At 34.6% G+C, this 27,514-nt stretch overlaps 4 protein-coding genes across 4 annotated transcripts; 2 read left to right on the top strand and 2 right to left on the bottom strand.

Annotated features, from left to right (window-relative positions):
- Nucleotides 1–1,082: 1,082 nt before the first annotated feature.
- Nucleotides 1,083–15,287, top strand: LOC120623497 (choline transporter-like 2). Its single transcript, XM_039889543.1, has 13 exons — nucleotides 1,083–1,098; nucleotides 2,163–2,276; nucleotides 3,792–3,961; nucleotides 5,405–5,600; nucleotides 5,811–5,890; nucleotides 7,247–7,517; nucleotides 8,786–8,999; nucleotides 9,395–9,518; nucleotides 10,836–10,860; nucleotides 11,884–12,037; nucleotides 12,580–12,868; nucleotides 13,656–13,881; nucleotides 15,067–15,287. The coding sequence occupies exons 1-13, from the start codon at nucleotides 1,083–1,085 to the stop codon at nucleotides 15,180–15,182; spliced, it is 1,995 nt and encodes a 664-aa protein (XP_039745477.1). The 3' UTR covers nucleotides 15,183–15,287.
- A 303-nt stretch (nucleotides 15,288–15,590) lies between these two features.
- Nucleotides 15,591–19,929, bottom strand: LOC120623225 (exosome complex component RRP4). The gene is made up of 5 exons (XM_039889137.1): nucleotides 19,711–19,929; nucleotides 19,088–19,325; nucleotides 18,291–18,425; nucleotides 17,109–17,294; nucleotides 15,591–16,307 (listed from the first exon to the last, which is right to left on the bottom strand). Exons 1-5 carry the CDS (start codon nucleotides 19,833–19,835, stop codon nucleotides 16,092–16,094), a joined length of 900 nt encoding a protein of 299 aa, XP_039745071.1. The 5' UTR covers nucleotides 19,836–19,929; the 3' UTR covers nucleotides 15,591–16,091.
- Nucleotides 19,930–20,379: 450 nt separating this feature from the next.
- LOC120623380 (mediator of RNA polymerase II transcription subunit 18) lies at nucleotides 20,380–24,207 on the top strand. The gene is made up of 5 exons (XM_039889380.1): nucleotides 20,380–20,809; nucleotides 21,659–21,790; nucleotides 22,049–22,250; nucleotides 22,858–22,970; nucleotides 23,770–24,207. The coding sequence occupies exons 1-5, from the start codon at nucleotides 20,717–20,719 to the stop codon at nucleotides 23,893–23,895; spliced, it is 666 nt and encodes a 221-aa protein (XP_039745314.1). The 5' UTR covers nucleotides 20,380–20,716; the 3' UTR covers nucleotides 23,896–24,207.
- On the bottom strand, nucleotides 24,153–26,290 carry LOC120623381. The gene is made up of 4 exons (XM_039889382.1): nucleotides 26,255–26,290; nucleotides 25,616–25,691; nucleotides 24,821–24,939; nucleotides 24,153–24,429 (listed from the first exon to the last, which is right to left on the bottom strand). Exons 2-4 carry the CDS (start codon nucleotides 25,672–25,674, stop codon nucleotides 24,284–24,286), a joined length of 324 nt encoding a protein of 107 aa, XP_039745316.1. The 5' UTR covers nucleotides 25,675–25,691; nucleotides 26,255–26,290; the 3' UTR covers nucleotides 24,153–24,283.
- Between the last annotated feature and the right edge of the window lie 1,224 nt (nucleotides 26,291–27,514).

Here is a 27,514-nt window from a genome sequence, read left to right as displayed (position 1 = left end):
ATAAGACAAGACTAAAGAAAGACAAAAGCAAATCGCTCGTAGGTCGTGCAATAGTTCAGTTTTGTATTATGTTACGACCATTAACCCTGGTGTTGGAATAATTTCGCTTAAGATTTCAGTTTCGTTCATCACATTTCGTAAGCATCATCAATACAGCAAGCACCAATAACATAAGTAGAGACAAAAAATGTACTTATCCCTCTATTATATCCACTGACAAGGGATAAAGTTTACTGGTCCACCTGTCAAAGTACCGCAACAGTGGAAAAGAGAAGTTGAATGTGAACACCAGTCACATAACACGTATATTATTTGGATAATATTTCCATCCGTGCGTTCATGCTCTAAGATCGAGTGGATATAACTGTGAGAAGGGATTTACATTTTGTTACTTTTTTTCGTTACTTTAAGATTTTCTTTATAATTTAATTTAAGTATACAATATTTTTGTGATGACGTCCCTAAGTCATCATCTAGGATTAAGTGACAACGGTTTATAAAATTATAAGTGTCGTAAGTGTTGCCCGCGACTTCGTGCGCGTTATTTAATTAACTTTTTTTAAAATCTCTCGGGGTGCGTTTTTCCGATATTTTTTAGGTAATTCCTTAACCATACTTAATGTATCTTCAATAGTTTATGTACCGTGAATAGTTTTCTCAGCTCACGAAAAATAAATTAATTTGAAAGACAAAATTTTAGGAAGCTAGCTAGCTAGGAAGGTAATTTAGGTTACGTTATTGCAATTTTCTTAAGGATCTCAAATTGTTTTCGAAATAAACTATAGCCGATCATACTTCCTGATAATGTAGCTTTCTATTGGTAAAATCTAATTTCGAAGCCTATTCGGTTCAAACACAAAAATATTTCCTCTTTATTTAGTAGTAAGTAGTAGGTATGCAACCCGTTGCCCGTGTTATCAGGAAATACATTTGTTTTTCCCTAAGGATACTTTTACAATATATATTTTAGTAATTAATGCACGATACTATCATACAGTGGACCTGTGCTAAGTTTATCTCGAGTCTAACTAAAGTTAAATATGTTTTAATTTCGCAATAATTAAATAAGTACTCCAATGAAAATGCAATCAGACTGTGGTGAGTTATTATGTGCCTATGTTCCATTTCTGAATTTCAGGTTTAGACAGGTTTCTATTGTAATGTGTTGTTGCCTATATTATTTTCTGACTCCTGAAATACCACTATGAAAAAATTTGTCACGCTGCGAAAATAAAAATCTAACCCACTGAAACCGCAATAAAAAAAAAAATAGAATTAATAGTAGCCTAGGAGCTAAATTTCATCCGTTTGTGTTCAGCGGTTCTTTGCTTCTGGCGTGATTGGGTAACAAACATGCATCCAAACGTTCGCATTCTTAATATTAGTATCGATAACTGTCAAAAGAAGTTCTCAACATCGCCCAAGATCACAGGTTTTTAAGAAGCAATAGGACTACCATTGTCGGTTTTGAGTTGCGTCCACTACGACTAGTTTAGTCCTATAAACTAGATAATCTTTTTTAGAATCTTTGATTTACTCAATGGCATTAAATATCTCTTTACCTATATAAGTGCAAATCTTATGTATTGTACTTATAGATCTGTCTATTAATCAACCGGTTGAGCTTGAGTGTTCTATTTTACGGTGGATTTTGTGGCATTTTGTAAAACGGATGTTATGACAGCGCCTTGGGAGACACAATGACCTCGGCAGTTTTCCAACAAGTAGACCAACGAAGGAACAAGAGCGAAGACGAATATTATATCTAATGGTCATGTTTCGCTTCAATCCGTAATCGTTGAGATACCTGCCTTCGAAATATCTCAGTACCTGAAAATTAACTGAACTTTAATTGACATGTTTAAAAATAGTGCTATCCTATTTTGAGGGATACAAAGTAAAACGTTAACTTCTGGCAGGTCTGTTTCACTAAGTTTTTACCGAGAAGTTTGATGCAACAGAATCGGCACCAGAAGAATATTTTTGTTTAGGTATAATAATACCTACATATTTAAGTCCAGCGGCTCCCTGTGGCTAGTTTTATTTCGTCTCTCCCGGTCATGTATGTTCGAATAGAACGCGAACGATATGTCGCGAGCAACAGCTACATCATGTACGTAATAGTTGAAAATTAATAGCATTTCCAAATGATTACATTTCAGAAAAACGGATATCAACTAGGCCCGATATCAATACAAACCGATCTTGCACAGACATATTCGGGCTAATACTCTTTATAATTTTCCTGGGAGGATGGGGCTATCTCGGATACTACAGTAAGTTTATCTTCCACACAAATCAAACTTATTACCAATTTTCTATGGCTCACGAGACGGAGCACTCCTGTGTGAATACACTTTGCCGCTTGTTGAATATGTTCATCACAAGATCCTGGGTTCACAATCACAACAACGACGACATAAAACGGCACATTAAACTCAAGTTGTACAATTCGGCGGCCTTATCACTAAAAAGTGATCTCTGCTTCTCGTAGTACCAGCCCAATGTTAGAAAATTTGCCTTGTTTACCCCCGTTTCTCGGAGAGTTCGTTAAGCCAGTCCTTGTTATTATCAATTCAAGTAGTGTAGTAATAATAACAAGCCCAAATCTTCGGAAAGCTCGTTTTGTCGCGAGCCTGGTTATTATCACTAACTTGTAATAATCGCCGCACGCCAAACAGCAAATAGGATCTTAATATGGTGATCGCAGCCGAACACCCCTACCCAGGGTTTCCCAACCTGGACGCCGTAGAAAGTACAGAGGTGCACCGCAAAGCGCTTCTTCTGTACTTCCAAAATATCAATAAAAATAAAAATATTTATTAGCGTGTTCAACCAAACAAAATTTAAAAGCTTTATATTGCAATATGCCTATCCAAAGAACCACGTCAATCTGAACCTTCGTTCCGCGGATTTTGAAAGACAAATGCGGAAAAATAGCTAGCACCGCTATTTCTCCGTAGAAGCTGTTTGCTTTTCCGGGATAAAAAGAACTATTCCAAACTGTACCTACTGTAAGTATCTCTGCCAAATTTTAGCCAAATCGGTTAATTCGATGTGGCGATAAAGCGTAACAAACATCCATCCATCTATCTATCCATACATACATTTGCATTTATAATATTAGTAGGATGGTACGCATGCATTCGATCGTTATCCCATATGCCTTGCAACTTGCTATCTGTGAAGAATCTTGTTATCTGTGAAGAATTATGTCCTCGATATCCGATAATATTCATCAGATCTTCATTAAAATTAGAAAATACATGCTTGATAGTACACACAGTCAAATAAAAAAATAATTTATTAAAATCGGTGCAAATTTAACGGAGATATGAAGTAAAACTGATAAAAAATTTCATCCCATTTCCCGAAGGAAACCTAATTTTATTTAAATCTGTTCCGTAGTTTGACAGACAGACAAAAATTAAATAATAATCTGTTTTGGACTCAGTATCGATTATAAAGCATCCCCCGGTCAAAATTTTCAAAATATAATAAATGTAAGGATGTTTTATTTTTTGCGCCTAACTGCTAACTAACAAGTAACTGTCGACAAATTTTATTGCAATGCCCCGGCGGGGCGTCATGTCTATTATGTATGTACATCAAGCAATTAATAAACAATAAACTATCTATTTTAATTAGCTAGGTTTCGGAGCGACGCCACGCCGCGGTGACTAATTTCTTAACTAATAGCCGTTGTCTTGATATGGTTGGAAACCAATGCTCTAACCACTTGACTAACAAGACAGTTTATCACCTATAGTAATGAAACATTGTTTAAACAGGTATGACAAAAGGCAATATATATATGTTGGTCTCGCCTATAAACTCGAAAAATAAATTTTGCGGGAAAGACCCAGGCCTTGAAAACAAGAAGTATTTAAACTATTTAGATGTCACTGAGTGTTTATCATCGGATTTCCTAACAAGTGTACTGGGATGTGGAACTTCAACAGTATGTATCTACAAAAAGAGATTTTAAACCATCTATATTATTAAGTATGTTATTATTTTAAGTTGCCAACGAACAAATGTGAAACCCTTACTTTGCAGTCTGTGGTATCAGTAGTTGTTAACCGAAATGACGTCTATGACATTGACACTAGGTATATATCGGCTGGGAACCGAGGTAACTATGCACTGAGTTAGAAAAGTAGCTTGCAGGTGCCTTCTATTGTCTCTTTCAATAAGGAAAGTCTAGAACCATCTATAAATAGGAAGGTATCATTACTTTATTCCGAGGAATTTGATATTATTTAAATTTTCAAAATTAGTTTGCTAAATTATTGAATTGACTTGAAGTCGCATTCACAAATCGCTCGCAAACGCTACATTATTATGAAAGATTTGTGAATAAGCGCATGCCAAAAGGCAGCGTCGCGTCGGCTACTTCAAAGACTATTCGCGGACTGTACACCCGCAGTGTATGTTGTTGCGCCGTGATATCTATCCTAAAGTAGAGATCAATAAAAGATTTTTATTATTATGAGTAGGTACCATTATGACCCATCAGCTAAGTAGTAATAATAAGTACCCTGAAAGCTTAATCCAGAAAGATTGATCGACTGGGTAAATGAAAGCAATATTGTAAAATGTAAATAAAACAATAACGGTTTTGGGTCCTATAAATACTTACAGGAAAACATGTTTTCCTTGTTGGGTATTTTGTTAAAATTCTTTAAATAACACAAACTCAGTAATGCATTTTGTAAATATTGCTAATGTAGGTACGTTAACAGTTACCTATTTAACATTTACCATAAAAATATCACGTTTCTCTTTTTTTTTATTTCTGCTTCATTTAAGAGGGAAATTTTATAATTACAGTGATGATAGAGATCTAACTAATCCCCTTACATGATGTAATACTTATTTTACATTTTTTAAATATTGATAGATTTAGAACCAGATTAAAATTACCTGAAAAACTAAGAATATGTATAGGTATGTCTACTGCCAATTTTAACAAAACATGATACAACTTGTATCATGTTTCGCACTTGGCAAATCCGGGCCGAGTTATTTATCTAATAAAATTCAAAATGATATTATTTATTCCATAGCTGATGTAACTAAGTCTCGCCTCGATTTTGAAATTAATTTGACATCATTTGTTTCGGTAATTATAGATGAAACTCCCGATGTTAGCAAGAGAGAACAGTTATGCGCAATTCTTAGGTATTACTCAGATAATATACGACATTCATGATCGTTTTCTGGGTTTCATTAATGTGTCTGAAAGCCGTACGTCGGACACACTTTAATATATTTTTTTAGGGCTTGCCCATCTTCAAAACACAAGGCACGCCACTGGATACAAGAATCATATTTTTTTATGTATTCCTCGATCCCAATAATTTATAAGTATAAACTATCTGTATATTTTCTGCTTTCATAGGTATGCGTAGAAGAATGTCCGGAAAAAACAGTGTTTTTGGAAACTATTTTAAAGAAATCTCCGGAGAAATTCGATGAATTGAAGTCTGCCATGGTTTGTCGCGAGGATATAAAGATTCAGACACTGAATGCCCAACAAGCTCTTGAACACATGGATAAAGATACTTGCGCTAAATATGTGCTCCACAGCAAACCAGGTAACAAAAAACTAAGTACCTAAGCAGGTGTTATAAGTATTTAGTTATTACTTTTCTGTTAGATTTCCAGGAGTATTTTGCAGTATTCAGGTCTACTACGTGCCTTTGGTAGGTGGGTACGGCGTCTTCATGTAAACATGTATGTTACTAATTACAATTAATCCGTAAATACAACTAACCGTTCAAATCGAAGCGTGCTTTTTGTTACAGTGTTGGGCCGGTGCTTTCCCATTGTAGTTAATCAGGGAAAAGAAGATAACAACACCAAAACATCGCAACATTCACAACAGGTATGCTAAAATCATAATGAACACTTTTTACCTGTTGCTACTGGTAACGAAAGCTGTGTTACCGCACAGATTTAGATTACGACCATTTTAATATAATATGTAATGATAATATGTTATCATATGAATATATTATGTAGGTAATGATGTAATATAAAAAAATGCCATGAACCGAACTAGTACATTGCATTTTACATCATAAGCCATTGCTTGTGAACCACACCTACTTTTTTTTTTATTTATTCCACTACAAGTTAGCCCTTGACTGCAAACTCACCTGGTGGTAAGTGTTAAAGCAGTCCATGTCACGTGACATGTAAGTCATGCCCTAATCGAATTCAATCCAACATCGCACCGGAACACTAAATCGCTTAGCGGCACGTCTTTGTCGGTAGGGTGGTAACTAGCCACAGCCAAAGCCAGACCACACCAGAGAAAATTCAGAAATTGTAAATTCCCAAATTGCCCCCTGCCGGGAATCGAAACCGGGACCTCCTGCTTCAATTAAAAGCGCTCACCGTTGCGGGAGGTCATCGAAAAACCTACGCGTTGCAAACGGCGAAGCTAAACTTTTAAATACGTTGTCAGAAAATAACTTACTCCGAAACATGGCAATCAAGGAGTACCCTATTAACGGTTTCATTTAAATTTCGAAATGGCTTGTAAATAGAAAGTTTTAAATTGAAAAAAATAAACACATGAACACTTTAACGCGGGAATAATAATTGTTCTACGTTGAAAAAATGAAAATGAAAAAGTTAATTTGAACATCAACGTTACAACTTGTTTTTTACATACATTAGGTAAAATATTGTTATAAGTCATAACAGAATAAATCGCTAGCGAGCACACTAAGCTGAGCCTGTTATCGTGCGCGCTAGCAAGTCTCGATTTGTCAGTACTTTTTACCGAAAAAATCTTAAAATTATAATGATGATAGTGTTAAATTATATTATCGCTTAATCCAGGCGGAGAACGTGTATGTGTGTGTGGGTTTGTGTGTGTATGACTGAGATTATATTTTAGCATGTTATCTTTGTCAATTTCTAATTTATTATTGCAATTTAATTTATAATTGATTTTACAAGGTTTTCTGTTTCGTTATGGTTTAGGTCAAGTAGGTATTTTAATGTTGTGGTTTTTTATTAAGTGGGTATATTGATATTTTTTTATTTATTTTATTATATAGGTAGTGTACGTTGTTGTTGTTGTACGTTGTTGATCATTGATTGAAAAGTATTTTTTTTTAAGTAAATCATCTACCTAGGTACTACTTAGATTAACTTGGGCGTATTACTTGAGAAAAGAGAGAGAAAAGTACTAGGAAAAAGTAAAAGGAAAAGCCTTGGCCACAACTAGGCATTGATTGATGTATTAATTATTCACACGTTCGTTCATCAATACCTACATCTTTTACTGGCGTCTACAGTGATGTACAGTAGTTCAATATTATTATCTGTTCAGATAGTGACCAATATAATTGCGGATCTGCAACAGTCCAAATGGTACATGACAGCAGCTTTACTCTGTATGGTGGCACTGTGCTTCACATACATTTTCTTGCTGAAATGGGTGATTAAGCCCCTAGTCTGGATCACAATTAGCAGTTTGTTTATTGTTTTGGCAGTGGGTGAGTATATATTATTATTTAGGTAGAAACCTGCACGGGCAGCATAGCATGCGCAGAAGACATTTTGCTCTTGCGACGCACGTGTGGAAATAAGATCCAAAATATATGTGTATAATAAAAGGGGATAAACTTATCCTATTCTCTGTTGCCATGCTTTGGCAGGAGAACACGTAAATTTAACGTGAATCTTGAAACAGTCAATTTGCGCTGTCTGGGGGAAAAAAACCTGTCGTACCAAAATTAATATTTAAACTATTTATTTTATAATACCTACTTCAGTATAATAAAATGAATAGTTAATTAACAGTCTAACTTAGGTCCAAATAGTAAATAAAAAAAAATCCAATAACATAAAAGTTGATAACAGCCAGGGGATTTTCCCGTGAACTGTTTTTTTTATTCTCCTGCTCACAAAATTTTATTGATATATTTTCGTGACAGGCGTGACGCCTATTGCACGCCTCAGGAGCGTGGGGTGATGCTCTACTCTCGAAATGTCAAAAAACCCAGTCTTTCAAAACTTAAATGATGTTTTTTTTATTAGTATAACACTTACAGGATAATATGAGTGCACTAACATCAAGTTTAAATAATCTGTCTAGCACATATGATATATATTTTATAAGCAATTATTCTTGTTCAATATAGTAAAACTAATCATTCTTGTAATAATAATAAAACTAATCATTCTTGGACGTCCGTGTGTCTGTGTTTACGGATCCGTGCATGTGGCAGAGAAGTTGGACGAAAAAAATATCTTACCGGATTTTTTTTTTTTTGTTATATAAAGTAATGCACTGTGCTGATTCCTAGTTAATATTAGCGTTCTAAGTACTGTCGTTGAATTATAATTTATCCAAAACTATTTTTTCTATATGCAAGAGTATGTGGAAAATCAAGATTCGCGCGTGCGCTATGTAAATTTCGTCTCATAAAATCGCGTGAGACATAAAGATATTAATTTTATTTGTTATTTCATTTTTAAAAACTTGAGTTATTGTTTTAGGATTTTTTTTTTAATATATGAATGACCGCTATGAGGCGTGCACTTTTGGATTTTATTTTAATTTAATGTGTTTATAATTGAGTTAAATTTCATCTTTTTTTATTATATAAAAGAAATCTATTATTATAAAATGCGCTAAGGAAATATCATGCGGCAATTCGCCCTTAATTCATTGTCACGGTATATAAGCGGATGAAATATATTTTTCTCCTGCCTATGCTGAAGAGTAAAAAAGTGGGTTTAAATTTTTTTTATTTTTTAGGCATGTACCTGTGCTACACGAACTTCGAATACTACAAGGAACACCCTAAAGAAAATAACCAGATAATAAAGATGTTTGGTTTAGGTCCGACTTATAAAATATGGCGTGCCATTTTAATCGCGCTATCTATCGTTTTCGCGATTTTACTTTTGGTGATATTGTTTTTGCGCAGTCGGATAGTTATTGCCATTGCACTTATCCGCGAAGGAAGCAAGTAAGCCTGTTTTTATTTGTTTGCTTATTTGTATGTTTCATTAATATCACACCATATGGCGTCCTGTCATAGGAGATAAATAAGATTCCTATACATACAACAGTTTTTTTTTAAATTTTAATTATCTTATTAGTAGTAGAGCTGTTTGTGACAGAGCTCGGCCGTGGAACGAGTTATAAATACTTGAGGGTAGGCTTTTTATAACTCTTACAATGTCTGTCCTTAAGTTTTTTATAACTCGTACTGGAGTTTTTTTTATTTTATATCATCTGCATACCCTGTGCATACGCATATCCTCTATGCACGCCACTGGACTATAATTCCAATGAAATGGATTATTTTGTACCTAGAAGTTAACAGTAAAAAAGTAAAAGTAAGAAAGTTTTTTTTTTCAGAGCAGTGACGGCTATTAAATCGACCGTGTTCCTCCCCATATTCCCATTGATGGTTCAATGCCTTGTCGTTGCTTATACTGTATTGATTTTTGTTGCTTTGGTGACTATTGAGGATTCAGAAATTGTGAGTATTTAACTATTTACTTATTTATTTCATATTTCTCCAGTATGCCAATAATAAAAAAGGCTTTATATAACTAAATAAATATAATAACGACACATCACCAATCACCATCACATAAATTCACGTTAGCATAAATCTGTCATTTTATACAGAGTAATCTGTCATCCGTGATAGCCCAGTGGGTAGGACTTCGACTTAACTTTCGGTGGTGAGTTTGAATCCCAGCACGCACCTCAGCTTGGGAACCCGACGTCCATCGGTTTCCGAGCTACGTGCCCTGCGCATTGCCACTTCAACTTCGCAACTCGCTGAGCTATGTCGGTAACTCTAGTTCTGCTACGATCTCCTTATTTCTATACTCCTAATATTTTCATCGTATCGGCCGCTGAGTGATTCTGAGCCTTCTTAGTAAAGTAAGCAACTGCATAGCGAACAAAGTCGCTTATTTTAATAGAGGCTTAGTTTTGTTTTATTCAATGGTTTTTTTTTTCTGGTGTGAGGCTTCGGCCATGTCTTGTTACCGCCCTCCCAATAAAGACGTGCTGCTAAGTATTCACTTACGTAACGTTCCGGTACCATGCAGATGTGGAGTGGAAACCGATTAGAGTATGGGTGTAATATAACTGCCATACCCCGAACAGGTTAGCTCCTGTACATGTAATGTCCTGTACTTGAATAAAGTATTTTTGATTTTGACAAGTTAAAAAACTTTGGAGGCTATAATATAACGTAAAACTTTATCAAAATTAAGCTTAATTTGCTATACTCCGCGAAAAGCAGGAGAATCTGGGTGGTGTTATTTATAATTTCTTCAATCCTTATACTCCACACCAAACAGATCCCCGGCATTTGAAGAAATTATAAATTACACCACACAGATTCTCCTGCTTTTCGCGGAGTATAGCAAATTAAGCTTAATTTTGATAATATATCATGGATTTCCGCAAAGTAACGCCTGCTTCTATCCAATAACGTAAAACTGTCAAACTGGATAACTTTCGAATAACGTAAAACTGTCAAGTTTATAAAGAGTCGACAAATTATACTTATAGCTTGTGCCTGCATATAATGGCAGATAAGGTACCATGCTTATGTGTCCTTAACTTTAGATGAAAGCTTACATTAAAAGCCTATAGCTATCTTAAAGATTATTTATCTTTAGTAGATACTGAATATAGCAGTAGGTACTCTTAACACGAAGACCTCGCTGGCGCAATGGTGTGCGCTTTGCTCTTATAAGGGAGAGATCCCGTTTTCGTCTACACCTATTTATAAACTCTTGACACAATTCTAATTTACTATTTACTACCTTTTCAGCAGTCGGGCTTGGTTTATTTAAAACGTAAGTAAATAGAAGAGTTCGTTTGCCTAATATTATATCGCACCTTAACGACCAGCTATTTTCGTGATGCAGTAAACAAATTGTTTTAGTTTTATAATACATATATATATATATGTTAACAAACTAAAACAATTGCGTTGCGTATATATATATATCCCTATACCTATCACTGTCCCTACTTCCCTACTAATATTATAAATGTCAATATTTGTTACGCTTTCACGCAAAAACTACTTCTCCGATCCTCATGAAACTTTGTACACATATTCTTGGAAGTGTGAGAAGTAATATTAATATAGGATACTTTTTATACCGACTTTAAGCTCGGTTCCTTTGGGAGAGGGGATGAAAGTTTTTGACGATTTTACATAAAAGCTCCGACAAATTATAACCGATTTAAATATTTTTTTTTGTACTTTAGAGGTTATAAATGTTATAATATGTATTTAATTTTGTTCAAACTGTGGTTGGAGATAGAGGACAGAACTCCTCAGCGGACAGCAGCAAACCGCTCATTTAAGGCTTAGCGATACTGAATACTTTAATTTTTTTTAGAACTACAACAAAATTTAATGTCACATCAAAAAACAAAATCAAACGCGGATGAAGTCGCGGGCAACAGCTAGTATATATATATATATATATATATATATATATATATACGCAACCTATTCATCTAGGATTAACTAAATATACTATTTTTTGCAAATCCCGTGGTAGGCATATAAAGTAGCCAATGTTTCCTACTCTATGCCAAAAATAAAGTCTATTGGTTGCTTAGCATGCCCAACCCAATAGCATGTTGCTAAAATTCTGGTTTGTCTCTGTTTTTTGTATCTGCGACTGAATGTTGCCGGCACTTTTAAAAGCAGAAAGAACGACTTGGCAATATGTGCTTATAATTTTAAACGGGTCGCGGAACTAACTGAACCGATTCCAAATAACCTCTACAGTAATTAAGAACAAAACGAATGTATTAGCTGGCCGAACATCCAGGTCAAAAAAATAACAATCTTGTTTCAGTTGCAAACTTATTCGGCTTTTATTGGACGAGGGCTTTTGTCAGTGGAGTAACGGACATGATATTTGCCTGTACTTTTTCCATGTGGTACTGGACCCTCAATAAGAAGGACCTACCTTTCTTTTCCCTTACATCAGGAATACATAAAACATTTCGGTAAGACCAACTTTTTAAAGGCTGTATATAGCTTTTGTACATACCTACATATACAAGAGTGCAGACTTTGCAAGTTAGTTACGAAGAAGAGACGATATAAAATGCTAAAAACACATACACACAAGAACATACAGAACCCTCATTCAGTCATTATTGTATGCAGTGTATTGTTCCAAAAAAAATAAAAAGACCCACGAACATCTCACTTCACACTCGCGGAATGTTGCTATACAATTAAACCCCACTTCTAGAAATAATAGTTATGTTTTCGTTTACTTGTAAATTACTAGCACTTGGATCTTTTAGGAATCTAATAATAAATAAATACAGTAAGCATGAATATTCACACAACTACTTATTGTGTCTTTCCACCAGAGCTGTGCGATGTAGCAAAGCTGTCAGCGACATCAGAGCTAGACTACCAATCCGGGAATCAAACCCAGGACCTCGTGCAACGCTGACGAAAATTCCAACCACTAGCCAAAATATTTTGAGTTAGTTTATTTTCATTTTCAGTTAATTTTTCAATTCATTTCTTTCAGTTATCACTTAGGTACTGTGGCAGTGGGATCCCTAATAATAAGCATAGTGCAAATAATAAAATTCATTGTGAATCAATTAAGCAAAAAGACCAATATAGGGAAATTTATTCCCAAATGGACCACGTGTCTCTGCAAGTGTTTTTTTGATTACGTGGAAAAAGCTCTGAAATTCATAAATAAGAACGCGTACATTATGTGTGCCATACGCGGAGATAACTTCTTTAAGAGTGCTAGCCACGCTTTTTCATTATTGATGAGGAACATTGTTAGGGTCGTCGTATTAGACAAGGTATTTATCACAAATTAAAAATCAAATTATAATTAAAATTCAAAATTAATCATAACAGTTTAATTACGTCAAATTGACCTAAGTAAACCCGTAGAAACCGAAAAATGAAAATAAAATGTTTGTGAAATAACTGGACACAAGCAGAGCTTCAATCTATTGTTTAATCGTTGGCTCTAATTTCACTTTTCTTCTTTGCGCGTACGCAGGCACTGCAATTACAATTAATAAAAGAGCTTAATTTTCACTTTGATTAACCGGTTAATTGAGCGAAAACTATTAAGGACAGTTTTTTTTCAATTTAACCGGTAAAAGAAACGTAACCGGAACCTTAACCGCATTCAAATACCAGTGTAAAAATGCGAAACCGGTTTGAAAGTTTTTCCCCTGTCTTTCTTTCTCTGAGGAAATTGGTGCGCCCAATCGCGCCGTGATAGAATATATTCGATTGATATCAAACATGAGCGATCATTGAACCTAATAAACGCTCACACAAAGAAACCTGGATTTCATTCCTTGCTAACGCTTCTCAAGCATTAATCCGGAACTGTAAAAAAACTAACTTTAAAACTGCTATATAAATAAATAAGTGTGACACGTTGGCAAATTTCTTTTCCCATCGAGTCCCACTGTCACTTGGGTGTAACTCGTTGGGAACCGTAGTCCGTAATTAGAAAAAGTTTAGCAATGAGTAACATTCCCAACGAGTCACAATGTGAAACGATTGAGGGAGACTCGTTGGGAACTCACCGTTAGTTTTGGGAGGATACACAACAAAATATTTTTTTAGGTGGTTGATTTCGTCTTCTTGTTGTCAAAATTATTAATGTCCATTGGAGTCGGTTTCGCTGTGTACTACTTACTTGAATGGGACTACTTGTACGAACACACGAAGGTTGAGCGTCTAAACTACAACAGCGTGCCTGCGTTAGTGCTCGGCATCGCAACCTACCTCGTGTGCACCATATTTTTCGATGTCTACGCGATGGCTATAGACACACTGTTCCTATGTTTCTGTAAGTTTTTATTCAACCTAGTATATTTCATATTTAGAGCCTTAATTTAAATCGTCAAACTTCAGATTAATAAAAGGCTACCGCTTAACACCAACTAGATACCTCTAAATAGCTGTACGTAGAAATTATTTGGGGAAACTTACATTAGGTATTATTGGAGTGTGTACCCGCATTGCGAACGTGCCGCATGCTGATCATAATACAGTTTTTCACCACCCCTCTCCTTCCCGTGGATTGCGTACGAGCGACTAAGGGAATATAAACGGGAACCGGCAGTAGCGGTAGTAGTAGCATTGAGCTACTACTACCATATACTGCGGTCACCAGCACGTCAGCCCGACTTCGTGGTCGGCTTCAAGCGAGGCTTGTAGTCCAACAATCGACTGTTCAAGCTTCGATCTGTGATGGGTGTACCCATTGATTACCTCGTTAGTCTTGCTATTAGCATGCTCAACTAGGGATCACCAGGGCCTGAGTTCGATTCCGTGATCGGCAAAAAATAAAATTAGGTTTTTTTTTGTAAAGATTTCTTTAGTAGCAGTTTGGAATTCGGAATTGACGGTGTCCACCCCTGTGCCTCTTGATGAATCTTTTATCGATTAACGCATATGTTTTGTAGTACCTATACAGCATTAAAGATGATATATTTTTTTGTAATTTACATTTTTTATTAACTGGGAAAGTAGCTCATCATCGTATACTTACATCATCAAAGGCCATAATAATGTCTCACATTTGGGCACCTCCGACATAGAAGAGGAAATATACAGTGCAGACCAAAGAAATTTGAGGCTTTCTGACCCAAGGCCGTAGGTTCGATTACCACAACTAAAATGGAAACACACAAGGAAAATGTTTGTGCGATGAGCATTCAGTGTCTGGTTGTTCATATGTATATTTTAAGTATTTATGTATATTTTTCATGAAAATGTTCATCAGTGTTCTCAGTAGGTACCCATAACACAAGCTACGGTTACTTTGGGGCTAGATGGCGATTTGTGTTTTGTCGTGGTATATTTATTTATATGCAGCAGAACTTGCTTACAATACTCGTTGTTACTTGATCAATGCAATCGCTTTCTCAACTAGGCTAATACATAATAGTGCATATTTGGGATGTATGATTTTGCATGTACCTAGTCCTTTTAACTCCTTACCTACATAATAACTTTTATGTTGTTGCAGTGGAAGACTGCGAGAGGAACGACGGTTCCCCGGAGAAACCGTACTACATGTCGAAGAATCTTATGAAAATTCTCGGCAAGAAAAACAAAACAGGAAAACCAGAAAAAACTTCATAAGACACCATTTCATGCCAAAAAGGTCCTTTGTATATTGGACGCAAAAAAAATATTGTAAATTCAACACAAATTCAAAGATGCACTGTCCATTCGATCCCGCCATGTCAGGAACGGGTACGTCCAACTAAAATATTCGGAATCAACAAAAAAAATCAACTGTTTAGAATCCAGAAATATATTTCATATTTACATTTTTAAAAGCCAAAGATTCTGTTTATTTTATTTTATTTTATGATGATTTTGCAAAACTAAAACCTGAACAAGTCGGCAATATTCTGCAACTTTATCTTGTTATTTCATTTTGCACTGTTTCTATAGTTTTTTTATTCCATAATAAGGGGGCAACTGTTCCATAATAAGGGGTATTAAAACACGAATGTAGATAATAGTATCACATGAATACCTAATTATCAACCGTTGTATACAATAATTTATCTACACTCTTAATATGAGTCCTCTAATAAAGATTCTATAACTAGCACTGGTAACTTTAAAACAGTCAGTCTCAGTAATCTTATATCATCCATAACAGAGTATACACAAATAAACTAAGACTAAATTAATGAAAGCATTATTTATTGTAGACGTAATTTACATTTTGTACTTATAGTGCAATTATTAAAATTCATTTAAATATTTTCTTTAATGTTGGTCCCGATCCCGATGTACTCGGCGGAATAATTTTAGATATAAAATATGTGAATGCCGATGTTATTTTTTTTTTATTCATACAGATGCCACGCATCGAGCAGTAAGAATGAGGCTTTCTGTTGAGCAAACCCTTTGCGCAGAAGGCATCAAAAAAAAAATTCAACAAAATTACGTATCTGTTTGGACGATATTATGGTATTAGGACAACTGTTTTAGAATCTTATATAGAGCATTTAAAGCAGATAAAATTCACTCATGTCACTCTTCCATAATATTATTAAGTCTGTGTTGTGTTAGAAAGGCAATATCAAGCATAGCCTCGGGGTCTAAAAGCTCCTTCACCTCTTCATACTTCAGGCTCTCTTCAAACGCAAACATAATGCTTGTGTCATCAAGCATCATTTTCGATGCAACAAGAGCTGCGATACAGTTCTTCAACCTTGCTATTATTTCTCTATCTGTGCGGTCAACCGGCTGTCAACAAAAATAATAATGATACGACTGTGAGCAACAAAGTAATTATAAAGACGGAGCTGATTTGACTGTACAGAAATCTCTTAATTAAATTGCCGGATCTAAAAGTATTTCCTATTCGTGTCGACCACCACACTAATGTGTCTAGTAGTGGTGTATGTACAAACAACCTTCTAATATTAGTATATAAATTATGGTCTAAGATCCGGCTGCAGGATTAGTTCGTTCATCGGTCTTTTGCTGAAAATCAAATTCTTATGTATATTTATAATTAGAAGAGTATATATTTACCAGGTTGCCTATGAAAATTTGGACTATCGTCTACATCACAGTAATTTATATGAAGATTTAAAAAAATCACGGTTGCCGTTGCGCACCTGGCCGTACCTCATCGCAGTCAGGTGTAAGCAGGTATGATTTCGATACAAATATACGTTCATAACGTTTATTTATTAATCATAGTTAATTGCGGGGTGCTAACAACAGATCAGAATAGTTGTCACCACGCCTCCTCTTCCTCCTTAACTAAGAGAATATAACTGAGAATAGACAGCAATGTCCTGTGTCTTGTGATGCCTTTAATTCAACAGTGAACTGGTATAGGCTATTGATGATATAAGCACCTGTATATTAGAGTATATTCATCAACATAGTGATATTTTACAATCTCCAGAAAACAAAATTAAACAAATGATTATTAAATGTTAAACGTAAAAATTGTTTTCATGATTGTTCCTTTTTTAGAAAACTACTGTTAAATAACTAAATCCTGATAGTGTAATTTTGTGTATTGGCTCTTACCTGCATCTCATAGTTAATTATTTCATCTTCATTCCCATCAACCATCATGCCTTGAGGCTTTGGGCTGATCCATATGAACCCATTGTTGCCAATAATCATTGACACACCACAAGGTAAGTTGTGAAAGTGGTTCTTTCTCCGTTTGATCAATGATGGAAATACTTTTACCAAAACTCCTTGTGCCAACTGTGAAGCAAACAAATTTTAACAACAATTATTAGGTTTTTTTTTATATTAATAATTGACAGATCAAGTAGATACCACCTGATAGTAAGTAGAAACCAATTGCCTATAAACAAAACAACACTTCTAAGGATATGCGGGAGACACATCCTGTAAACTTCCAACTTTTGTTGGAGTTTGAATGCAATATATTTACAATGAGTTTAAATTTTGGCTCCATTTTCAACAAATTATAAATAATGTACCTAAGATTTAGATTCACTCGTAGTTTTCTTAATAATACAGATTTTATATATACTTACATACCTACACACACGCTGACTAATGCATTAATCAGTTAACATATAATCTTTAGAAGTATAGAGCAGCTAAGTAAAATTCTATCCCCTTTTCATTGTGACCAGTGACTTGTAGTGGGCAGTCAGTAGACAAAAAGTGGATGATCAGCATAGGGCCATTATCAGAAACAAACTACTCCCTCAAAAATGCCAAATTTCACTCGCACACTTATTCAGAAGGCAGTTATTCTTAACACATGTCATATATCCCTAAATTTTTAACATCACCATTAACTTCATAGTCCCTTGTAAAAATTACTATATAGGCTATCAGTTTATTTAAACAATATTAATAATAGTAATAATCATTTATTGCAAAATATACATAAATAAGGTGTTTTGTATTGGTTTAGGTTACAATGTTTACGATTTGCTAAAGCGCAACGTGTGCTCGTATCTACTCGCACATGATGGCTCGCAGTACAGAGAATTACCTACACTGGATTTATTAGTGTACTACCGTATTGATTTTTACTGGTTAAAATATGATATTGTATATATTGACAGTTATTAGATTTTAGAGGAATGTGCAGTGTCCAAATAAACTCATGTGAGTTTCAGGATGCGAAGAATAATAATTTTAGTAGTTTGTGTAATAAAAATAAATAAATAATGATATTATTAAGTATTGCCAGTAATTTGGCATGCATAAAGTACATACCTTGCCATACTTTAAGCTTCTTGTGTGTAGTGACAATGAGCCATCGGTGAACACACTCTGAACTTCAGCACTAATAAGATCACCTTCTTTTAAATGTTTCCTCATCATTTGTTCATCCTCTGCAGATCTGCGGCGCTGTTGACATATTTAGCCAAGTTTACATAGCTATGAGAACCACTCAAATCAAAAATATATATATTACATATACTGGTTAGAGATGTTTGATCCAATTGCTAAATCAAAATCAAATTAATACACTAGACCCTATTCTACATATGGATAAATTGCACTTTGGTTATTCATACTAGGCACTTTTTCTGTAGCCATAAATATTTAAATCATATTAAAGTGAGTAAGGAGAACCGTAGCTTAATTGGAGAAAGCGCTCAGGCGAATCGCAGGTTCAAATCCTGTTGGTTCCGAAAATTTTTATATTCATCTTAAATTTATTAAAAACACTAATAAAAATAATAAAATCATATTAAAGTGGTTGATTTTGGTCCTACATATAATAAATAATCGTAACCACAATTCATTCATTCATTTAGCAGAGAACCTCCTGAAAGCAGACCTTAACCTAAACTACCATCAGTCTGACATAAATAAAGTTTAGAATGACAAGTAACACAATTTTTTTTTTAACCTTTTCACTTCCATGAATCTCCATAACATCTATCTTTCAATGCTTCCACTAGAATGTATGTTTTACAATGGCCTATAACTAATTCATACTTCTGTTAAAATCCTGCTTATTTTGATTCAATAAACAATGAAAATATTCCATAAAAAGTACTAACTAATTCTCCGCCTGGCAAGTTTACAGAAGACAGCTGTAGTACTGAATCCAATCGAGAATTTGTTTCCACTTTCCACCTTTTCTGCTGCACTTCAAGCACTCTTCCAACCACTACATCTCCAATTTCACCCACATAGCGGCTTTTCAAGGGTCGTACACATATCAATTTGTTCACTTTTTGCATTACACCTGCTACTGATGATTTTAGGCAATCTTCTTCAACATATGTTCCATGACCGCTTAAGAGAGAAATAATGTGTATCAATAAAACACAAAACTTTTAATAACACAATATCTTTTAATCCAAGTTCATATTACTGAAAATCTGAATTCATAATCTGAAAATCTGAATGGGTAAAATAAAATAGCAATGAAAAATGACGAGAATCAGCGCTGGATACAAAAACAAAGTCCATCTTTCATGTGCTATGAAAAGTATTCCACTGATTTATAAGTTTACGTTGTCTTGCCTTTCCTCTGAAGTCTAAAGTTCTTCCATGTCCTCATGAAATCTGTTCAGGTTTTAAATAAGTAATAAAATGTATAGAATCTTTGCCGCTCATTGTATTTCTGCTAAGTGCAGTTTAGCTCAAACTCAGCAGTTAACAATTAAAGCTATCTTACCGCATGAAATCTTGCATTCCACTTATAACCTCTCCTGGAGTATAAAACCTGGCAGTATCATTGCTTGAGGAGACGCAATGATTAACTCTTTCCGACGCTAGTCTTATGGAAACGTGTTCCGTCATATTGATGCCAATTTATAATTTTAGTTTAGTAGAGGTACCTTATAAATGTAAACATGAAATCTGAAACACAAACAACCTCGCACTACTTTTTTTTCTTTATTCTTTCCCATAGGGAAAAGGCAAAGGTATTTCACCGTACAGCCATATCTTCAGTGTAATAATCATGTCTCTAGGCAAAAAGTCATGTCTTGTGTTCAATATTCTCGATCTCATAATAAGGCGTAAAGCCATGTATTTAATTCTCAATATTCATATCCAATTTTAAAGTAAGGCATAAAGCCATGTCTTCAATGGAAACCTCACACTACAGGTGACATCAATTATCACAGATTCTAAAGCCAGTTTCATAGGATAACCCACAGGTTATGGTATCTATGTATAATACAAAAATTATAAAAATAAGGTTTATGGAAATGAAAGAGAACTCTAAAAATGGTTAAACTGTCACAAGTTTCTTTCTTCTTCTTGTTTTGATTAAGGGTGTTCTTCTTCTTCTTCTTATCCTTATCCTTATCACTGCTGTATCACAGATTATACATACAGGGTTTAATCTGTGAATTGCTATCTTATGCCAGATTCTCCATTGTGGCTTGTGCTGTTTTGGCACTACGAAAAGCCATAAATCAAAAGAAGAAAACTGGAAGGAACAGCTGTAAATTATAATATTCTGATCCTTAACATATCTCTGAAAGTGTTTTCACCGACACGATTATACAAATAAAACAACCGAAACCGCTTGACAGTGGCAAAGTACATTGTGCTGTTTTGGCACTACGAAAGGCCATAAATCAAAAGAAGACTATATAAATAAGAAGTTATTGCACCGTGGTTTAAATATACCCAATTTAAAAAGCTGGTGTAATTTAGGATACCAACACGCTATGGCTGCAAATGCACCTCCGATGACTGCAACAGATAGTTTGTCGCAAGCGGTGAAAGCAAATATAATACACAATCAGGAATATTTATTGCAGGTAAGGTCTAAAAAACTGCAAAACACTGTATGGAGTTTTGTTAAGTGGCTTTTATACTGACTGGGTCAGTATTCTAAAACTTCCGAACTAAATTGGTATCAAAACTCAAAAACGGTATGCATAGCACGCCAGTCTGCATCATTTGTTTGAATGCAGAATTTACTCAATTTAGGTATGAAAAGCTGATGGCGTATTTTTTTTTCAGGAAGTAAATTTTACCATTCTAAACTATTGTTTTGTGTTACAGTAATTTTATAAACATAGAATAATACTTCGACCCAAAAGTATGCCACTGTATTTGCTAAATACTGTTTCATATTTTACACTATTGGTATATGTAGTGTCATTACAACCTAAAATAATGTTTATAATAATATTTTGTAAATATGAGATTCAAAAAATGATGAAGATGTTCAGAGTTTCAGAGATCCAGTAGTGGCAGTAGATAAAAAAGAGAACATTAATACTAGCAACTTCATCCATTGTTTGTATCGTTTTAGAAAAAATCAAAATGCATAGAGCATAGGTATACTAAGACATGAGTTTTTGCCAGTGAAAGTCCTGCCAAAATCAGTCAGTTTTGGAGATAAGCAAGTAGTGGGCCGTTAATGGGTTGATATGATGATGATGATGATGATCTTCCCTTCTACTTGACAATCTATCTCCACACCTAACTGATGTATGGTAGCCTTCCTAGTGCATTTATACAAGGTCTTCTAATTACAAACCTTACGTGGCCCCTTAGATCTGAGTGCTGATCTTAGATGAGCACTTTCACTGGAGATCTTCTGCAAGGTAACTTTGTGTGATACAACTATGCCTTGATGAAAGTCTTATAAATGTTTTCAGGGTTCTGTTTTAGATTCTGCTGTTGAAGTGCTGCTCCATAGACTTCGTGGGCTCTGTGATAATGTGGATGCTGGTCCAGAGACTTTTGATGATCAGGAGGTTTGCTTTATATTAAGGGATCCTAATCAGCAGGTATGTTTGTGTTCTATATCCATTAAATAAGATTTGTTCTTGTGCTCACATAGTAGTAACTTTCAAAGAATTAACTTTTCAGTATATTGTAACTTATTATAATTGTTTTAAAACCTGAAATCAAGTCCCCTTTTCATATATTACTTTCACAAAATTTTTTAAGAAAATACTATGACACATGTTTAATTTGATTAAATACGGAGTAGGAAGGCTTATTAATAAGTTTTGCATATTTTAACAACCTCTCTCCATTTGTAGGCCCTACCCTCCATGTTACGAGTAAGAAAAGCTTTAGATGCACGAGATATGCCTTATCAGTTAAGGTATATTGGCCAAGCAGATGGTGAAAAGAACAGGCCAACTGTTCTGAGGAGTGTTTTGGACATTGCATGCAGTGGGATGCTGTTTGAATTTCTCAATGAGCTGGGTTGTAGAATTGAATACGAATATAGCGTTAAAGGTAATAATAGGTTTCCAAAGAGAGATTCACCTGCATTAGCATGTGTGACAATGATATAAAAATTTCAATATTATACTTAAAGAACTGCATAATCATAGATGTGATATTGCCACTCAGCCCTACACCTACCGCTAAAAACAAATCAAGTGCCACAGACTAAATACAAACTTATTTTAATTATGTACTATCTATCCCCTAAAAAATGCATCTAAATAACCTTGATGTGTATACGTCTTGATAATAAAATAAGTTATTTTATTTTTTTATTATTTTCAAAAAAAAAAAATTTGGTGTTTTGTTTTTTATTATATACATTTTTTTGATTATGACATAGTTTCATTAATAAACTATACTTTCAGGTATAGTTTCTGTACAAATTAGTTTTTCCTTCTTATCTGCCACAAATCCTACCTACTAATATTTGAATAAATATGTGAATGTTTGTATGGATGGCTGGATATTTGTTACACTTTCACTTTCACGCAAAAACTACTTAACCAATTTTCCTGAAATAAGGAATATATTCTAGATTGGCATTTTGTAAAATAAACGATTAAATTTTGTTTGGATTGATATATAAACTGCTTGCAATAATTTATGGTTGCAGGGTACATGTTCAGAAAGGGTCGGATGAAGATAACAGTTGCCAAGGTATTCAAAATACCACAGAGTTCTATGGCCCCAGAACCAATATCACAAAGTTACCTTGTGGAATTATCGGTAAGTTTATTTTTATTTGACAAATCTGTCACTCACATCAGGCAAACTAGCCACTCAATTTTATAGTTGAATATTCTGGATACTTCTAGACTGGATGATATGCACCTAGATATTATTGCCAAAAAAGTCAATTAAACTAGTAACAAATAAATATTTAATCTTCATTTTTACTCCTATAAAAACTCTTGTTTATTGTTGTTGTTTATTGTTTATTGTTATTAGGTACACAAAACAGGTAATAACTAAAAGTAGATCTAAATATAAGTAATAACAAGTTTTTTTAATATTAATATTAATTTTACACAACAACAATTAAGTAAGTAATAAATAATCCTCATAAAAGTGAACACATTATTAACATTAATAATTTGAGTCTTGAATGCATCACAAAAAACCAAAAGGGGCAAGGTAAACAAGAAGATAGAAATAAAATTACCTACCTAATATAAATGAGTATGTTTGTGTGGGACTGTGTAGCTCTAGGGCAGATATACCCATTTTGATTTTGTGTGTTTTGTTTAAACAGTGTACTTGAGTGTTCTCAGCTATGTTTGATGAAAATCGGTCCAAGTTGACTGCGACAGATTGCATATTTTTTCAAAACTCCCTCAATATCAAATGAAAGGGCTTGACTAGTAGAATAATGTATACTATATTTATAGAAATAGTATACGAAATCAAAAGTGAAACCTTAGAACTTATTTCTTTATCTTGTCAATGCCCTAGATTGATGAGGAATTGTGAGTGTTGGCTGGTTAGGTACCTCACAGTTAATGTTGGGTTTAATTTTTTTTTTTAGGTGCTGGCTCCTACGGGCCAAGATGCAATAGGAGAGGATATGCGAGCATTTGCCGACCAGCTAAGGCCTCTAGTGCAACTAGACAAAATAGATTACAAGCGACTGAGCCACATGGCAGTCACATAGCAAATGTTTCTTACTTAGGCATCCTTTGTGCTTATCACGAATTATTATTGGTAGATACAAAGGCTGGCTTGGTAATGAAATAATCAATAGGTGCATTAAAACTCCGGTAATTATTAATAGTAAAGAAAGTTTACTTATCCTTAATTCATAAAATACAATAGTGTTATGTGAAGTTAACAGTGATGAAATCAATTTGAAATAGTAAAATGTGAATGTACTGAGCTGCCATGGTTTTAAGTTTTAAATAAAAATACTTATCCAGCACATTTACTGAAATTTAATTAAGACTTAAATAAAAACTGTTTCAAGGAATTTCGGATTTTCATTGTGTTTTTAATATTTACAAAAAAAAGATATAGAATAATCTAGAATACATACTCTAGAATAATCATCGGCGCACAAAATCTGGATTCTTCTTTGAATTACTGATAATTATATGGTCTTCGCCATAGTCATAATCTTCATATTTTAAGCCATGCACGTAAGCGAAGTTGCCGAAGTACAGGCAATTTTCGTAGTTTAACTTGATGAATTCTGAAAATGGATTAAGCTAATTTGACTTAATTATAACGTAAAAGAAGTAGTGTAAGCGCGTAGTGTAAGTGTGTGTAGTGTATTTCCGCCACCCAATATTTACACCTCGATAGAATATTTTCGAAATTTAATAATCATAAAAACATGGTCGCACGTGATTGGTTGGCCACGCGTGACCTTCAACCCGAATAACGTTTCGCTGTAGCGCTAAATTTTAAAAAGTTTTTTGAAATGGTTCAAATCTATCTGGGCAAGTCTCTCGGATTCCTTCTAATCTATAAAATTAATTTAATTGATATTAAATTTTTTTTTTCGGTCTTTATTTTTGATTAATCCTCTTCCAATATCTAGTTAGGAATAAATACCTACGTATGTTCTTTTTAAAACGAACCTGTGCCATGTATACAATTAAACAAATCCATTATGCATGCATTGTCGAATATATAAGTCTGGTTTGTTTGAAAATCGAATGCGCATAGCTTCTGAAAGTATGTGGGACATATCCCGCACCTGGAAAACAAACAAGTTTTAATAAAAGAATAAGCGCCTTCTTACTTAAAAAAATATTATTTAAAAATCATCTTTTAATGCGGTTTTTATTCACAAACCCGTGTTTCGGCTGCCTAACTTGTGATTATCGCAATTTTTTTATATCGGCCCTAGCGAGACCTCAAATCACCTGATGTCAAAAGAGTACAATTCAGACACCGTTCATGCAACTGTATCTGAACTGAAACTCTGTGTAAATTGAAACTGGATTACCGAGGCCTAGAGCGAGCGTGAAGCTTCTGCACAGTTTGAGTCTTGGACTCGACATGAACGGAACTTTAAACTATGCCTGCTTTGATGATCAGAATTTGGGTTGGACAAGGCATCAGTGACAGTGGATGAGATCCATGAGCGGTTGGTGTTATCAGTGACAGTGGATGAGATCCATGTACGAGTTGTAAAGGACGTGTTTGAGCAGTCTCCAAAGCGTCGGCGCTGAGTTCGGGAATGTAAAAATCGCGAACAAATTGGAGCAGCGTACCCACTTACCGAGGTGTTCCAATGCTTACGGCTTATGCTATTATCTATGAGATGGGTATATCTTTATCTTCATATAATCACTCTTTCGGATGTTGATAGGCTGGCATGGGTATGCCTAAGTTGTAATTTTATAAGTAAGTATCTATGGATATTTTACCTATTATCTTCGGTTGGTTGCCTTTTGAACTGTAAGCCGGTTTCTTCTTCTTCATACATGGCACCTTGGCATGTATCTTTGAAAAGAAAATCTTTATGTAACTACCTAGGCAAGTATTTAACCAAACAGAGGAATGATTTGAAAGTAGAGCTAATCTAGTAAATCAGACACCTGAATTAGGTTTTAGAGGCTTGCTTGGCCTTAGGTAGATACATATATATAGACCGAATCTATGAACTCTTCCGGTTAGGTCAATTTCACAGTTGTTTTTTTCTGGTCCAGTGGCTGCGGTGAGTTACTATCCTCCGTCAGATAGGTCTGCATAAATTTAACTATGTTTATTTAACCTACACCGAAATATGTTGCCTAAGTTTGGACTCCGTAAGCTCGAGATCCTCAGAGTCACACAGTGGGCGATGGAGATACACTCTTTCTACGTGACAGTCTTTTATCAGGAGATCCGTAGATAGACGAAGCTACCGACATATCACACCGAGATGCGAAGTAAAATATACCGGAGGATCAACGTTAGGCCTTCCTTGGATCCTTGACCCGCAGCGTTAACAGAACCCCTCTAATTGGACTGAGAACATTAAGAGAGACGTTGGTAACTGTCAGTGAAGTGTAAAAAAACCGTACCAAAGATCAATGTCCAACCGCGGACATCGATAAGTTGAAATAATGATGGTTATCACAGCTTGGCTTCATCTAATTCTCTCCGTCTATCTACAGCGTACTAACTCCATTTAGGGAAATAGAGTAAAAAAATAAGGTAAAAGAAAGAAAAAATATATTTTCACTTACAAATTATGCAAAATAACCGGAGAATTTTAACAAACATGTCTCGAATGAAGTAAAATAATTAAGTTTTCTTATCTTTTAATTAAATTCACTTTTTCATGCGATGCGTAAGTCATAACCTTATGCAATAAAAATGCTGAAAATCAGGGTCCTGATTTTATGTAATGATAAATGATAATGTTATTGCAGGCAGCTCTCCTAAATAATAAGGGTTTATAGATACCTAATCCAGAATCCTAATCTGTCTAATTTAGGATCGCATGGCGGCACATCTTTGTCGGCTAGCCACGGCCGCAGCCTCCCACCAGACAAAACGTGTTTTTTCTCCTAACGGCTCACGAGATACAACCCGAACAAGTAAAAACCTTCCTGTCATGTCTGTGTAATATTTATTATTAAGTACCGTGTGTAATTTTGCTCTTTTGCTAAAAAACCTACTTAACCGATAGTAATAATAAAGTTTGTTTAAATTCAAATTCAAAATTTCTTTATTCATGTAGGCCTATCACAGGCACTTATGAAGCGTTCATACATATAACATGTTTACATAATTTTAAGGGGATTGTGATAACTTCGTTCGCCAAATTAAAACTAAAGCTACGCGGGTTCCAAACGCGCCCTGGTCTAAGCGAAAGGAAACGCAAAAATCTCTAACTATATCTATATCTATATATATTTGGACTTAAAAAACCGGCTCTGCATTCGATTTTTGAAGAAGGCGGGAGTGGCAATGGGGTACCTTTGGATGACGGAAGAAAATTAGTTTGGAAAGTATTTATCAAAAGTTGTACGCGGAAAAGGTCGCGGGTATCGCTAGTATCTAACATATAGACGTACCGCGGAGGTAACTACAATGATGCGCGAGCTACGTAGTTATAAGGTAAGCCTATTCAATCTCTTACTGTCAGTACACCGGCAGAAGAATTTGGCATTACCCTTTTTTTTGTTAATTTTTCTTGATTGTGTAGGCACTTGCTTTTTGAATAAATTGTATTTCTATTTTATTCTTATGGTTATTAAAATAAATACGTATATAAATAATAAAGACAGGTTAAAATAGTACATAACACTGCGTTGTTTCTAAAGATTAACGGTTTA

Source organism: Pararge aegeria, chromosome 4 (assembly GCF_905163445.1).
Source record: "Pararge aegeria chromosome 4, ilParAegt1.1, whole genome shotgun sequence".
Classification (NCBI taxonomy): Eukaryota; Metazoa; Arthropoda; class Insecta; order Lepidoptera; family Nymphalidae; genus Pararge; species Pararge aegeria.
The sequence above is the reverse complement of the archived record's forward strand: the minus strand, read 5'-3'. Positions and strand labels throughout refer to the sequence as shown.